This window comes from Bos indicus x Bos taurus, chromosome 10 (assembly GCF_003369695.1).
Source record: "Bos indicus x Bos taurus breed Angus x Brahman F1 hybrid chromosome 10, Bos_hybrid_MaternalHap_v2.0, whole genome shotgun sequence".
Lineage (NCBI taxonomy): Eukaryota > Metazoa > Chordata > Mammalia > Artiodactyla > Bovidae > Bos > Bos indicus x Bos taurus.
In genome coordinates, this window is record NC_040085.1 from 15242526 (window position 1) to 15257462 (window position 14937).

Consider the following 14937-nt stretch of genomic DNA (forward strand, 5'->3'; position numbering starts at 1 on the left):
TAAATATTCTCAAAAACCCAAGACTTAAAAGTAAACTTAGAGCTCCTTACAAACCGTTCTTCTTGTTCCCATGCCCTTTTCCTTTTGTTTTCTGGATCAGAATCATAGTTTCACAAATTTACAAAACATTATTCTAGTTCTCTCTGGAGAAATGAAAATGGCTTTCCCTAGTTCATTCAGTATCTCTATCCAAAAGATATATTCCACTGAAAATCTTTATCTGTGAAACTTTGGTGAATGTTATTTGTGTTAGCATACTTATTAGGTTCACCATGGCCAAGACCTCTCAGTTTAAAGCCTTGCAGTAAGGAATCCACCTGACAATGCTGGAGACAAAGGTTCGATCCCTGGGTCAGGAAGATCCCCTGGAGAAGGAAATGGCAACCCACTCCAGTGCTCTTACCTGGGAAATCCCAAGGACAGAGGAGCCTAGCAATCTACAGTTCATGGGGTTGCAAAGAGCCAAACATGACTTAGCGACTAAACAACAACTGTGTGACCTAATTTTTAAACCCCAAACCAGGAGGCTACTCTGACAGTAGAATAGAATCTTTGAAACTTAAGACCACTCTGAAAAATTACCACACTTGAAATCTACCTCCCTCTTCACTGGTTACATTTTATGACCTTAACAAGACACCAGAATGAGGCGTTTAGTGTGCAGGCCTAACTGAGGTTTTCATGTGCGGACAAGTTAGACTGGCTCACCTGTTGGACTGGTAGCTGGAAACTAGGAAGGCTCTCCAGTGTGGTTCTGTTCTGCCTCTGACCTTAAGGATGGAATGGGATGATGAAAGATAACTTCCTGGGGTATTTCCTCAGTATTGTTATTGATGGATCAGGTTAAATAAGTGGTTCTTAATCTGTAGTACACTACTCAGGAGAGAAAAGGCTGTTAGCTAAGTAACTCAAGAGGTGAGTTATAATGCCCATTATTTTCCTTTGAGGATGGGGTATTGACATGGAGGTCTGAGATTTGAATTTAACTATGAATAGAAAGACGTAAAGACAATATCAAGATTTTGGTGAGCTATGGAAGGTGACAGACCCTTATCGCAAGGACTGGTAGCAAAAGTATCTTGGAAAACATGAGAAAAAAGATGCTGGTTTATCATTTTCACTGAGCACTAGCTCCCAGCAGTGTTCCAACATAGGGATCTCAAAAGCAACAGAAAAAAAAAAAAAAAAAAGCCAGTTTAATATTACAGGCAAATCTTCTGGTTAAATATTATAGCAGACTGGTATAAGGGATAAGATGAGTGAAAATTAGGCACAATCCAAAGCCTGCCTTCACAATCCAAAGTGAAGGAAATGGTCTTAAAGAAAATTAAGGAGTACAACTTGAGACAATGCTTTTCCAGGGTCTAGAATAGCATGTAAAAAAATCTCAACTTCTTTTCACCTTGAAATCGTCATTTTAGTATATATGTCAATAGTTGAAGCATCACTTCTTTAGGAATGTTAAATTAACTTACCTGGATTATTAGGAGTGAAGACTCTTGTGTGACCTGAATCCCCACTATTTAGAGACGGTCTGAAAGCAAAGACCCCCTGTCCAGAGGAGGCAGATGAAGCTCTAAAGAGGGGAAACAAGAGCATAACAGAAAAAAGGAAAAGTTAAAGTAAAAGGCATGTGTAAAGGAAGAGCCTACACATTTAAGCCATAGAGGAAATAAATCCCCTGCTTGCAACTGAGAATACAAATAAATAATTTAGATGTGTATTAGACACAGTACTATTCAATCTTCTCTTTTGTTTACAAGGTAGATTATAAATTTCAGTAGTACAGGTCAGCGGAGATAATAACTCCAGGGCTGCCGGCAGAATGTCAGTGGGAACAGATCTCAAGTGAAAGGAAACACACTGTTACTTACCTATAAGATAGGCTGTGAGTAGAAGCTGGTGAAGGCGTTACTGGAAAGCATAAAAACGAGTCTGTGAGATAATCCATGAACTGAGAAGAGATACAGATATTCTGGGGCCCAGGGCAAAGGAACTAGGGATCAAAGATTTTCAGCATATATGTTTGGCTTTGAGGCTAAAGGCAAGTGAAAAAGCCCACAGATCACCTAGCAGCAGATCACTATGAAACTGTCTTTTCCCTTTCATGAGTTTGTAGGCCAGGATCATGAGCACACTGCCCTGATGTGCTCCAATGTATCTGTGCTTTGATTTCCCCTCTAAGTTGAAGATTACCAGAAAGAATGTCTAAACACAATGTGTCGTTAAATTGGTGACATCAGTAAAAATGGCAGAGTAAGGACGTCCACAGGGTCTCTCCATAAAAGGAATGAGAAATCTGGCAAAAATTGTCAGAGTGGACTTTTTTCAGAATTCTGGAAATTAACAAGTGGTTTTTAACAATCTGGGTAAAGTTTATTCCAGAAAAATAACTGAATGTGAGTAAGAACAGTGAGCTTTGTGACATTTTAACTTGCCCTAGTCCCACTTTTCCCTGTCCAGCTCAATGGAAGCATTGAAAACCAACAGTCTGGCCACCATCATAGGGGATGGAATGGGGTCAGAACTCTTTCAAAGCCTCATCCCAGAAAACTGTCATTACTTCACCTGTCTAGCAGTTCACTGGAAGACTTCACTTGCAAGGCTGCCTTTATTTGACCTGACTTGGTGCCAAACTGGCGTGCTGTAGTCCATGAGGTCGTAAAGAGTTTATGACTTATCAACCGAACCGCAACAAAGTGCCAAACTCACCAGGACTTGGAGCTTAGAGTTCATCGAGCGGGAAAAGCCTTTTCCCCATGAGTGTTTGTTGCAAACAATTAGAGGCATTTGTTTAGGCTGCCTGAGTTGACTATCAATTAGAACAAATAAAAGGCTAATCAAAAAGCATCAAAAGAAAAGCTATGGGAATGAGTTATCTTCAGGGACTTTGAAAAGGAACAACAGGTTCTTGGGAATCAAGGCCATGTGCACAGGGCTATACGCATGCTCAGGAAAGACCTAAAAAGACCCTAAGCTGTCATCTTGGGCTTACGTAGAGGTCACACAAGCAGAAAGGGAAGGCTGTGGCACAGGAGTCAACTGCCTAAGTGTTGAAAGTGCACTTCAATATACAGTCCTTTAGCACACACTGAGAGATTCATTGGTATCAGGTGTTTAAAGAAATCTCTGTCCAATCATTAGCTGACCACTAAGCTAACTGAAAAGAGACTTCAGTGGCCACATATGACAAAGAAAACAGATTTTATAGAATTAGTTTTAGAAAGTCACTAAACAAACAATGACAAACAACAACAACAAACTTTGGGAGGGGAGGAAGTATCTGATTCTTAGGGTTGCCATGTTATATTACTTAGCTGTCTGCTGCTGCTGCTAGGTTGCTTCAGTCGTGTCCGACTCTGTGCAACTCCATAGACGGCAGCCCACTAGGCTCCCCCGTCCCTGGGATTCTCCAGGCAAGAACACTGGAGTGGGTTGCCATTTCCTTCTCCAATGCATTAAAGTGAAAAGTTTAAGTGAAGTCGCTCAGTCATGTCCGACTCTTAGCGACCCCATGGACTGCAGCCCACCAGGCTCCTCCATCCATGGGATTCTCCAGGCAAGAGTACTGGAGTGGGGTGCCATTGCCTTCTATTTAGCTGTCTAGGTTTCAACAATTATAAGGCATGAGAGAAACAAGAAAGTAGAACCTATATAAAGTAAAGGAAAAAAGCTGTAGAAACTGTCTTTGAGGAAGCCTAGATACATTAGGTGGAGAAGGCAACAGCAACCTACTCCAGTACTCTTGCCTGGGAAATCCCATGGACAGAGGAGCCTGGTAGGCTGCAGTCCATGGGGTTGCTAAGAGTCAGACACAACTGAGCGGCTTCATTTTCACTTTCATGCACTGAAGAAGGAAATGGCAACCCACTCCAGTGTTCTTGCCTGGAGAATCCCAGGGACGGGGGAGCCTGGTGGGCTGCCATCTACGGGGTCGCACAGAGTCGGACACGACTGAAGCAACTTAGCAGCAGCAGATACATTAGGAGGGCATTGCCATGGAGAATTCTTGCCTGGAGAATTCTTGCCATGGAGAATTCTTGCCTGGAGAATCCCATGGACAGAGGAGCTTGGTGGGCTACAGTCCATAGGGCTGCAAAGAGTTGGACACAACTGAAGTGACTTAGCACACACATGCATGCACACACAGATACATTAGACTTTTAAGAGAAAGCCTTTAAACCAACTATTTTAAACATATTCAAATAACTAAAGAAAACCATGTCTAGAGCACTAAATGAAAGTATGACAATGGTCTCACTAAATAGAGCATACTAAGTAAATATAAATTCTGGAATTGATAAGTTAACTAAAATGTAAACTGCACTACAGATATGAGCAGGCATAAGAAAGAATCAGCAAATTTGAAGATAAATCAATTGAGATTATCCAGTTTGAGGAAGAGAAATAAAAAGGAATGACGAATAATGAACAGAGCCTCAGAGAACTTGATGAAATACCATCAAGCATACCAGCACAAACAAATGGGAGTTCCAAAAGGAAAACAGAGAGGACAAGGGGCAAAGAGAATTATCTGAAGATATAAGGGCTGACAACTTCCCAAAATGATGAAAATATTAATCTATGCATCCAAGAAGCTCAATAAATGCCAAAGATGATAAATCAAAGAGATCCATACCTGGATGCATCATAAACTGTTGAAAGCTAAAGACAAAAAAAAAAAAAGAAAGAAAGAGGAACCTTGAAAGCAGCAAAAGAGAAGCCATTTATCACATGCAAGGGATTCTCAATAAAACTGGCACTGATTTCTCTTCAGAAACCACGGAGGCCAGAACACAGGAGGATAACATATTCAAAATGCTAAATGAAACAATGTCAACCAAAAGTTTTAAATCCAGCAAAACTATCTTTCAAAAATGAAGGAGAAATTAAGATACTTCTTGATAATGGATAAAACAACTAGACAAGTTCAGCAAGAAAATAGAAGATTTAAACAACATTGTAAGGACTTTCCTGGTGGTCCAGTGGTTAAAAATCTGCTCTCCAATGCAGGGGAAACAAGTTTGATCCCTGATCAGAGAACTAAGATCCCACATGCTGTGGGGCAGCTAAGCCCATGTGTTAAAACTGCAGAGCCTACACTCTGGAGCCCAAGCCACAACCAGAGAGAAACCACAATGAAAGATCCTGCATGCCACAACACAGCTAAGATCTGTTGCAGCCAAACAAATAAATATTTTTTAAAACACAACAACACTATATACCAACTAAATTAACAGACATCTATAGAACACTCCATCCAACAACAGCAGAATATACACTCTTTTCTGTACCTGTACCTGGAACACCACTTGTACCTGGAACATTCCCCAGGATACACAATGCTTTAGGCCATACAGTTAAATGGATCTAAATCATACAAAATATGTTGTCCAACAACAGTGAAATGAAATTAAGATAAAAAACAGGAGGAAATTTGGGAAATTAACAATTATATGGATAATCAACACTGCTAAATAACTAATGGGTCAAAGAAAAAAAAAATCACAGAAGTTAGAAAATACTTTGAGATGAATGAAAACAAAAACACAATATACTAAACCTTGAAAGATTCAGTGAAAGCAGTGCTCAGAGTGAAACATAACTGTAATCATCTATATTAAAAAAGTAGATCTCAAGTCAACAATGAAACCTTCCACTTTAAGAAACAAGAAGAACTAAACCCAAAAGCAGAAGCAAAGAAAAAGATTAGAGCAGAAATAAAGGAAATAGAGAATAGAAAAATAATAGAGAAAAATCAAGACAACCAAAAGTTGGTTCTTTGAAATTATCAACAAAATTCACTAATCCTGGGGGGGTAATGGAGGGATAAATTAGGAGGCTGGGACTAACATATACACACTACTATGTATGCTGCTGCTGCTGCTAAGTCGCTTCATTCGTGTCTGACTCTGTGCGACCCCATAGACGGCAGCCCACCAGGCTTCCCTGTCCCTTGGATTCTCCAGGCAAGAATACTGGAGTGGGTTGCCATTTCCTTCTCCAATGCATGAAAGTAAAAAGTGAAAGTGAAGCTGCTCAGTCGTGTCCGACTCTTAGCGACCCCATGGACTGCAGCCTTCCAGGCTCCTCCATCCATGGATTTTCCTATGTATAGTTAGTTAAAATAGATTACCAACAAGGACCTACTGTATAGCACAGGGAACTATACTCATATTATACAATAACCTAAATGGAAAAGAATCTGAAATATATATACATATATCGCTTTGCTGTAAACCTCAAACTTACATGATATTATAAATCAACTATAGTTCAATAACAAATTTTTAAAACTCTTAGAGTTGTTTAAAACATTTGACTAATCTTTAGCCGGTTGTCCAAGAAAAAAAGATAGCCTTAAATAACTAAAATCAGGAATAAAAGAGAGTATTACTAACTTGACAGAAATAGGCTAAAACACCTACTCTTCAAAGGGGTGAGTATGAAAGAATCAGAGGAAGACTATTTGGTGAATTTCAAAAATGGCTATTTCAGGAAGAGATCTGTGAATTTAAAAATTGCCTCTTGGGAAAGAAAGGGAAATCCTCTCTGATAAGTATTCTCTATGGACTGACTAATGTCTTAAAAAACAGTAGTAAGAATACTAGTTCTAAGGGGAAAGAGACAAGAAATTAAGTTGGAGTTTGGCAGAGTATTTCTTCTCTGCAATATTTTTACGTCTGATCACATGGACCACAGCCTTGTCTAACTCAATGAAACTAAGCCACGCCATGTGGGACCACCCAAGACAGCCGGGTCATGGTGGAGAGGTCTGGCAGAATGTGGTCCACTGGAGAAGGGAATGGCAAACCACTTCAGTATTCTTGCCTTGAGAACCCCATGAACAGTATGAAAAGGCAAAAAGATAGGATACTGAAAGAGGAACTCCCCAGGTCAGTAGGTGCCCAATATGCTACTGGAGATCAGTGGAGAAATAACTCCAGAAAGAATGAAGGGATGGAGCCAAAGCAAAAAGAATACCCAGCTGTGGATGTGACTGGTGATAGAAGCAAGGTCCGATGCTGTAAACAGCAATATTGCATAGGAACCTGGAATGTCAAGTCCATGAATCAAGGCAAATTGGAAGTGGTCAAACAAGAGATGGCAAGATTGAATGTCGACATTCTAGGAATCAGCGAACTGAAATGGACTGGAATGGGTGAATTTAACTCAGATGACCATTATATCTACCACTGCGGGCAGGTATCCCTCAGAAGAAATGGAGTAGCCATCATGGTCAACAAAAGAGTCCGAAATGCAGTACTTGGATGCAATCTCAAAAATGACAGAATGATCTCTGTTCATTTCAAAAGCAAACCATTCAATATCACGGTAATCCAAGTCTATGCCCCAACCAGTAACACTGAAGAAGCTGAAGTTGAATGGTTCTATGAAGACCTACAAGACCTTTTACAACTAACACCCAAAAAAGATGTCCTTTTCATTATAAGGGACTGGAATGCAAAAGTAGGAAGTCAAGAAACACCAGGAGTAACATGCAAATTTAGCTTTGGAGTACAGAATGAAGCAGGGCAAAGGCTAATAGAGTTTTGCCAAGAGAACATACTGGTCATAGCAAACACTCTCTTCCAACAACACAGGAGAAGACTCTATACATGGACATCACCAGATGGCCAACACTGAAATCAGACTGATTATATTCTTTGTAGCCAAAGATAGAGAACCTCTATACAGTCAGCAAAAACAAGACCGGGAGCTGACTGCAGCTCAGATTATGAACTCCTTATTGCCAAATTCAGACTTAAATTGAAGAAAGTAGGGAAAACCACTAGACCATTTAGGTATGACCTAAAACAAATCCCTTATGATTATACAGTGGAAGTGTGAAATAGATTTAAGGGACTAGATCTGATAGACAGAGTGCCTGATGAACTATGGACTGAGGTTCGTGACATTGTACAGGAGACAGGGATCAAGACCATCTCCAAGAAAAAGAAATGCAAAAAAGCAAAATGGCTGTCTGAGGAGGCCTTACAAATAGCTATAAAAAAAAGCAAAACCAAAGGAGAAAAGGAAAGATATACCCATTTGAATGCAGAGTTCCAGAGAATAGCAAGGAGAGATAAGAAAGCCTTCCTCAGCAATCAATGAAAATAGAGGGAAAGAATAGAATGGGAAAGACTAGAGATCTCTTCAAGAAAATTAGAGATACCAAGGGAACATTTCATGCAAAGATGGGCTCAATAAAGGACAGAAAAGGTATGGACCTAACAGAACCAGAAGATATTAAGAAGAGATGGCAAGAATACACAGAAGAACTATACAAAAAAGATCGTCACAACCCAGATAATCACGATGGTGTGATCACTTACCTAGAGCCAGATATCCTGGCTCTAGGTGAAGTCAAATGGGCCTTAGGAAGCATCACTATGAACAAAGGTAGTGGAGGTGATGGAATTCCAGTTGAGCTATTTCAAATCCAGGAAAATGATGCTGTGAAAGTGCTGCACTCAATATGTCAGCAAATTTGGAAATCTCAGCAGTGGCCACAGGACAGGAAAAGGTCAGTTTTCATTCCAATCCCAAAGAAAGGCAATGCCAAAGAATGCTCAAACTACCGCACAATTGCACTCATCTCACATGCTAGTAAAGTAATGCTCAAAATTCTCCAAGCCAGGCTTCAGCAATATGTGAACCGTGAACTTCCAGATGTTCAAGCTGGTTTTAGAAAAGGCAGTGGAACCAGAGATCAAATTGCCAACATCTGCTGGATTATCGAAACAGCAAGAGAGTTCCAGAAAAATATCTATTTCTGCTTTATTGACTATGCCAAAGCCTTTGACTGTGTGAATCACAATAAACTGTGGAAAATTCTGAAAGAGATGTGAATACCAGACCACCTGAACTGCCTCTTGAGAAACCTGTATGCAGGTTAGGAAGCAACAGTTAGAACTGGACATGGAACAGCAGACTGGTTCCAAATAGGAAAAGGAGTATGTCAAGGCTGTATATTGTCACCCTGCTTATTTAACTTCTATGCAGAGTACATCATGAGAAACGCTGGGCTGGAAGAAGCACAGGCTGGAATCAAGATTGCCGGGAGAAATATCAATAACCTCAGATATGCAGATGACACCACCCTTATGGCAGAAAGTGAAGAAGAACTAAAAAGCCTCTGGATGAAAGTGAAAGAGGAGAGTGAAAAAGTTGGCTTAAAGCTCAACATTCAGAAAACTAAGATCATGGTATCAGGTCCCGTCACTTCATGGCAAATAGATGGGTAAACAGTGAAAACAGTGGCTGAGTTTATTTTTGGGGCCTCACTGTAGATGGTGATTGCAGCCGTGAAATTAAGACACTTACTCCTTGGAAGGAAAGTTTTGACCAACCTATGACCAACCTAGACAGCATATTAAAAAGCAGAGACATAGTCTAGTCAAGGCTATTATTTTTCCAGTAGTCATGTATGGATGTGAGAGTTGGACTATAAAGAAAGCCGAGCGCTGGCTGAGCGCCGAAGAATTGATGCTTTTGAACTGTGGTGTTGGAGAAGACTCTTGAGAGATCCTTGAGAGATCCAACCAGTCCATCGTAAGGAAGATCATTCCTGGGTGTTCATTGGAAGACTGATGTTGAAGCTGAAACTCCAATACTTCGGCCACCTGATATGAAGAGCTGACTCATTGGAAATGACCCCGATGTTGGGAAAGATTGAGGGCAGGAGGAGAAGGGGACGACAGAGGAGGAGATGGTTGGATGGTATCACCAACTCAATGGACATAGGTTTGGGGAGACTCCGGGAGTTGGTGATGGACAGGGAGATCTGGCGTGCTGCATTTCATGGAGTCTCAAAGAGTCGGACATGACTGAGCAACTGAACTGAATTGAAGAAGCCAGATACTCTTCAGGCTAACGTAACTGACATCTAGTTAATCTTCTTTTAGCTCTAACTTCTACTGCCATCTTGTGGCAATTAAAAAAAACCCAAAGTCAATTACTCAAAAGTTCTATCTCCTGACCAGAGGGTTTCAAATACTTCCTATTACTCAAGTTTCAATTTTCTCCTTATCAGTTTGAGAACAGAAATATTATTCAAAAGTAGTGTCTGATACCTGGGATCACTGTATAGAGAAAAAGGAAGTAAAATGGCATTATATTATGCACAGAAAACCCAAAATCTGCTGGTAGTTTTACAGAATATGTTGGTTTCTGAAAACCTTTTTCTCCCCCTCTTACCAGTAAAAGAATCCCTCGGAGTGCTCCTTCCCTGAAGACCTCTGGCTCCCTGAGGGAAAAATAACAGGAAATAGATCCTGATTCTCTGGCTTCCATATTTCATGCTACATATACATTGAAGAATATGTTGTTCTCCCAGAGTGGGTAGTGCACAAGTCCAAGAAAGACCCACATTTTAATCCTTCCAAAATGAACATGATGGACACTGTTAATGTGGTCCACTATTTTCACCTCTATTCATTCCAAGCTATGAATCAGGTCTGCTTCTAATATCAGGTCTGCATTGCGAAAAGAGAGACAATTCATGCCAAAACCAATCGGTTTAATATTCTTGCTTTAATCTTGGCTTTCATTTAGCATTAGAAATCTCAGTCTGGAAAGACAATGTAAACATTACTTACTTGTCCCAAGTTACTAAAGCCAGCCATTCTATAAGGGGTAGACTCCACTGAGGAGGACCGACTGTATGAAGTGAAACAAAAACGAAAAGCAAATAAAGCTGGTATTAAGCCTTTATAAAGTCTCCTCAGTCCCTATCTCAGCCACATCTAGGCATTTCTTTCATCTTCCATCTTCTGCCAACAGTTTTAATGTTTCTGTGTAGCTTTCTACTCACCTGACCACTTGGCTACTATGCTGAGAAATGGGTCGTGGAGTAACTAAAAGGGAATAAAACAGAGGATGAAAAGTTGCCATTAATGGTGTGCCCTCTTTTGCATAGCCTGTCTGTTGCAAGTTAGTATCTGCGAGTTTGGCCTTTCCATATCATATATAATAGGAAAATCACACTATACTTTCTGAGAGGAAAGCATCTTCCTTATGGTTCATAGTTTATGAAAAAGGATATTTATTTATCTCATGCTTATATTTGGGCAAAACATGGTCTCTACCTGACTGAGATGGAGACGTGATGCCCACTGGTCGAGGTGTGTTTAACCTGCAAGGAAGAAAAAAAACAAAGGCAGTTCTAATCTCTGTAAGCAGAACTTAGTGCCTGCCACCTTAGAGGATCAATCACACCATTTATTTATAAAAATAATAGCCTCCTCCCTGAGCATGGTGGAAACAAGTTTTCCATATGGGTCTCCTTGGCTCTCCAATTCCCTAAATGAAATCTTCTCCACTTCTCTATTCCCCGTAATAGAAGTTCTGAAGTCCTTTCATCCTTCCCTTAGTGCTTTACCAGATACTCTCAACTTTACGTACATCTATCCACCCATTTACACATCCACCATTCCCTCACTCCCTCCATCCCCTCTTCCATCTATCTACAAGCATTTATTTAGTGCTCATGTATCTTAGATCCTGAGGTTACAAAGATAACTAGAATGTGGTTTGTTTTTGAGAGGCTTAGTGGGAAGGCAATAAAAAAGCAACGTTAAATGTAATAATGGGTGTATTAGAAGTACAGAGTATGCTAGAACATTAGACTTTAGCTTCTGTGAATCAATGGCCATGCTTTTTTAATCCATCAATACAGAGCTGATACTAAAAATATTTAATGATTGGTAGGGTACAGACATTTATAATTAGAAAAATTGGTGATGTACACCCAGCACCTAACACGGTACATCACAAAGAATAGGCAATTAATGAATATTTATTGAATAAATGAATAATAGAACATCTAACTCTGCCTAATAGTCTTGACAGAGGAAATGACACAGGAGTTGAATTTTGAAGGATGAGTAGAATTTCATAAGATGACGGTCAAGGGTGAGCACTGCATTCAAGATTTTACATCAGTGCTTTTCAGTGAGTAACTCTTTCATGGTTAAGTGAAAGATAAATTCATAAACCATTTCCTCCACCTCAGAGCCCACATAAGAGTTAGAGCCAAGTGTCAAGAAAGGATAGATATTTTCAAAGAGGGAAGCTATGGCGCCTGATAAAACTGACCTGCTTCCTTGGTACCAACTTGGAGATTCCTGTAGGTGAAAAAAATGGGGGTGAAGGAAGCTTTAGCTCAAGAGTCCCCATCAATGGATCTTACTTGTCAGATAACTAAGCTGCAATGTCTTCTAGTTGTGGTTACTAAGATTTCCAATAGAAGAAAACAGCTGCAGTGTTTCCTTAGAAACACTTAGCTTTAGGGGAAGAAAATTTTAGTCTCTCTTCACAAAAACATATTGGGAATCCTGAAGACTGATATACATGGAGAAATATAGAGAATCTATGGAGAGAGAAAGGAAAATATAAGAGAAAGATCAAAAGGCATGCTATATAAACACAAAGAACACTCTTGGGAAGAGAGAAATGTCTAGGAAATAGAGTTTGATGGAGAAGAAGGGTCCTGAGTGCCTTGGGATTCTTGAAGAGAAATTTTAAGTTACAACAGATAACTCTTCTGTAAAAGAGCTTCCCCATGTGCCATGTCATGATTCATTGATGTTCGAGAATGGGTTACCACTGTGCTAAATTTTGTCCTCTCATCCCTTCAAGGTCTTCTGTGGCCTTGTCCATTTACTACAGTTATGTTTATTTTACAAACATTATCAATTAATACCTGCCATGGAAAACTATTCTATTCAGTCAGCTAGACAGATGGGCAAAATAGAGGAGAAAATAATACTATGGAAAATCTATTTTATTCACCTTCATGATGGCTTGAAATTTCTTCAGTTCTCCATTCTCTTTCCTTAAGACTGACAGCTCTCTAGGCAAAAGATGGAAACGGTGAGCTTCAGCAGGTCAGTGGAATAAAAAAAATCCTGATTTTTATTTATCATCAAATCTAGTTAATGCTTCCAGAGAGATGTTTGCCACTATACAAGATAATTCTGACAGAGACCTAGTGATTCAGGTCAGCAATGGCAGGGTTTTGGTGGTGAGAAGAACCAGGTGGAGAAAATAAGCATCATTTGGTATGGTTTCAGAGGCTTTTATACAGAATTGCATCTCTTCTCCACATGCACCCCTGGCCTGAAGATGTCTGAACATTTCTGTCAGGGATTCCATCTTTTAGCTTAAGACTTCCAAAACACATCCTCCTACACGTAACATTTTAAATGCTATCTCCCATCATTATTACTGTGAAAAAGCCATGTCTGATTTCTCTGAAGAAGCAGTTTTTGACAGATGGAAGTAAAAGAGGAAAGCTATAAAGAGGGAAGAAAGAGAAAAAGAAAATGGAGACTGAAGGAACAAAATTCTGTACTGAACTTACCCAAGACAAACATAAACACACATGAAGCAATGTTCAGGCTTTGGAACCATAAGGATATACAGGCTCTAGCTTCCCTGGAAAGGGCTCTTGGGTGACCTGATTTGTCACTTACTTGTCCTGGTTGGTCAGTGTTTGCTGTGACTCCTGCATGGCTGCTTCTAACTCTGTAATTCTGTGCTTATAAAAGGCGATGAGGAGATCTGTTTGTTTCTTCTGGAAACTCCACACCTACTAGGGGAAAACAGGCCTTTGACATACAACCTCATAACTCCTTTCCCCTTACTTCCAGCAACAAACAGGAATTCTTCAATTCATACTCTATTACTGATTGTTTTCTTCTGGAGCATCTGACCTAATTCGAGGTTCCCCAAAACTAGGGAAAGCCAAAGCTTTATATTTCCAGAATAACACCTTCCTAATATCTTAATGAGAATACTGACACAGATCAGCCCTTTTAAAATATAACCATTCATCATGAGCAAGAAGCGTGACAACCAACAACAAAAAAAGTTTCCAAGTTTAGAATTGGTTCTGACCTTACTCGTTTACAATTAGTTTGGACTCAGCTTCCACATTCCTAGATACTGGAGAGCACTGGTAACCAATTTACTTTCCCTAAGATACATAGAGATACTTCCAGGCTGTTTATACTGCTACAGTAGAGGGCAAAGAGACACAGACGGAGATGACTTTTCCTGAATATTATTTCTGGGCATGGGCAAATAATTTTATCTTTTGTTTTCATTCACCATTTGATGTACTGATGTGCCCATCATGGGATTACTGAATCAGATCAAAAGTTAATATTTAGAAAGCGTTTTAGCTTTGTCAGGCTGTACTTTTGAATACACAGCAGTATTTATGTCTCATCTGTTTCCTACCTATTCAAGCCATAAACCCTTTGTCTGAGGTCCTTCCTAGATCTGGTAGTTTTGGCCATAAACTTTTCATTCTTGTCTAATTTGCAAATTGCTTTTGCTACCCTACTAAAGAATTCTATTTCCGAATCTATACAGTCTCCAGACTCAATTTTTTACTCAAAAACAAACTAAACTAATTCTATATAGACAAGAACTCACTGTAGTCTATTTTTGAAATTGTTCTTATTTCCAATAAAAGTAAAAACATATTCAGTTTAGAAAATTTGAATAACGCAGAAGCAGAAAAAAAGGCACTCACTCCTGAGAGTCATCTAAAACGGCAAAGGATTAAGAAGAAATAGATACTACAGGTAGATATAATATATAGCCAAAAGCCAGTACCCCAAACATCCTAACCTACTCTTGGGATCAGTTTGTGATAAAATTGTTAGCATCAGGCTTGGGCCAAGAAAGCCCAAATCTTTCTCTAGATTGGTTACTCCTCCCCTAGTCCTGTGTGAAGGGGGAACAGACCCTCCCCTACTGTGGAATTCCAGGGGACAAGACTAGACTATTGGGGGAACCTTTTGCCTAGGGCTAAGTAGGCCTGCTTCACATACTTAACCAAAAAAACTAACACCCAAACCTCAGATCTGACCATTCCAAGAGGAAGAAAGATCACTCAGTAAACAACCATCAGCAAAAAAAATT

At 39.8% G+C, this 14937-nt stretch overlaps 1 protein-coding gene across 3 annotated transcripts in view; it reads right to left on the minus strand.

Moving 5' to 3' along the window:
- RNF212B (ring finger protein 212B) overlaps positions 1–14937 on the minus strand; it is a 55361-nt gene that overhangs the window by 2201 nt on the left and 38223 nt on the right. For 2 of the 3 annotated variants that reach the window (XM_027553284.1, XM_027553283.1), the window contains 10 exons: positions 13479–13594; positions 12796–12856; positions 12100–12128; positions 11091–11137; positions 10817–10859; positions 10602–10662; positions 10201–10249; positions 1875–1914; positions 1476–1576; positions 709–770 (listed from right to left, as the gene is read on the minus strand). In XM_027553284.1, coding sequence (XP_027409085.1) covers positions 709–770; positions 1476–1576; positions 1875–1914; positions 10201–10249; positions 10602–10662; positions 10817–10859; positions 11091–11137; positions 12100–12128; positions 12796–12856; positions 13479–13594 — 609 coding nt within the window. Of the gene's footprint in view, positions 1–423; positions 771–1475; positions 1577–1874; positions 1915–10200; positions 10250–10601; positions 10663–10816; positions 10860–11090; positions 11138–12099; positions 12129–12795; positions 12857–13478; positions 13595–14937 lie in introns of those variants that run through there. The other variant, XM_027553285.1, reaches the window with a different exon arrangement.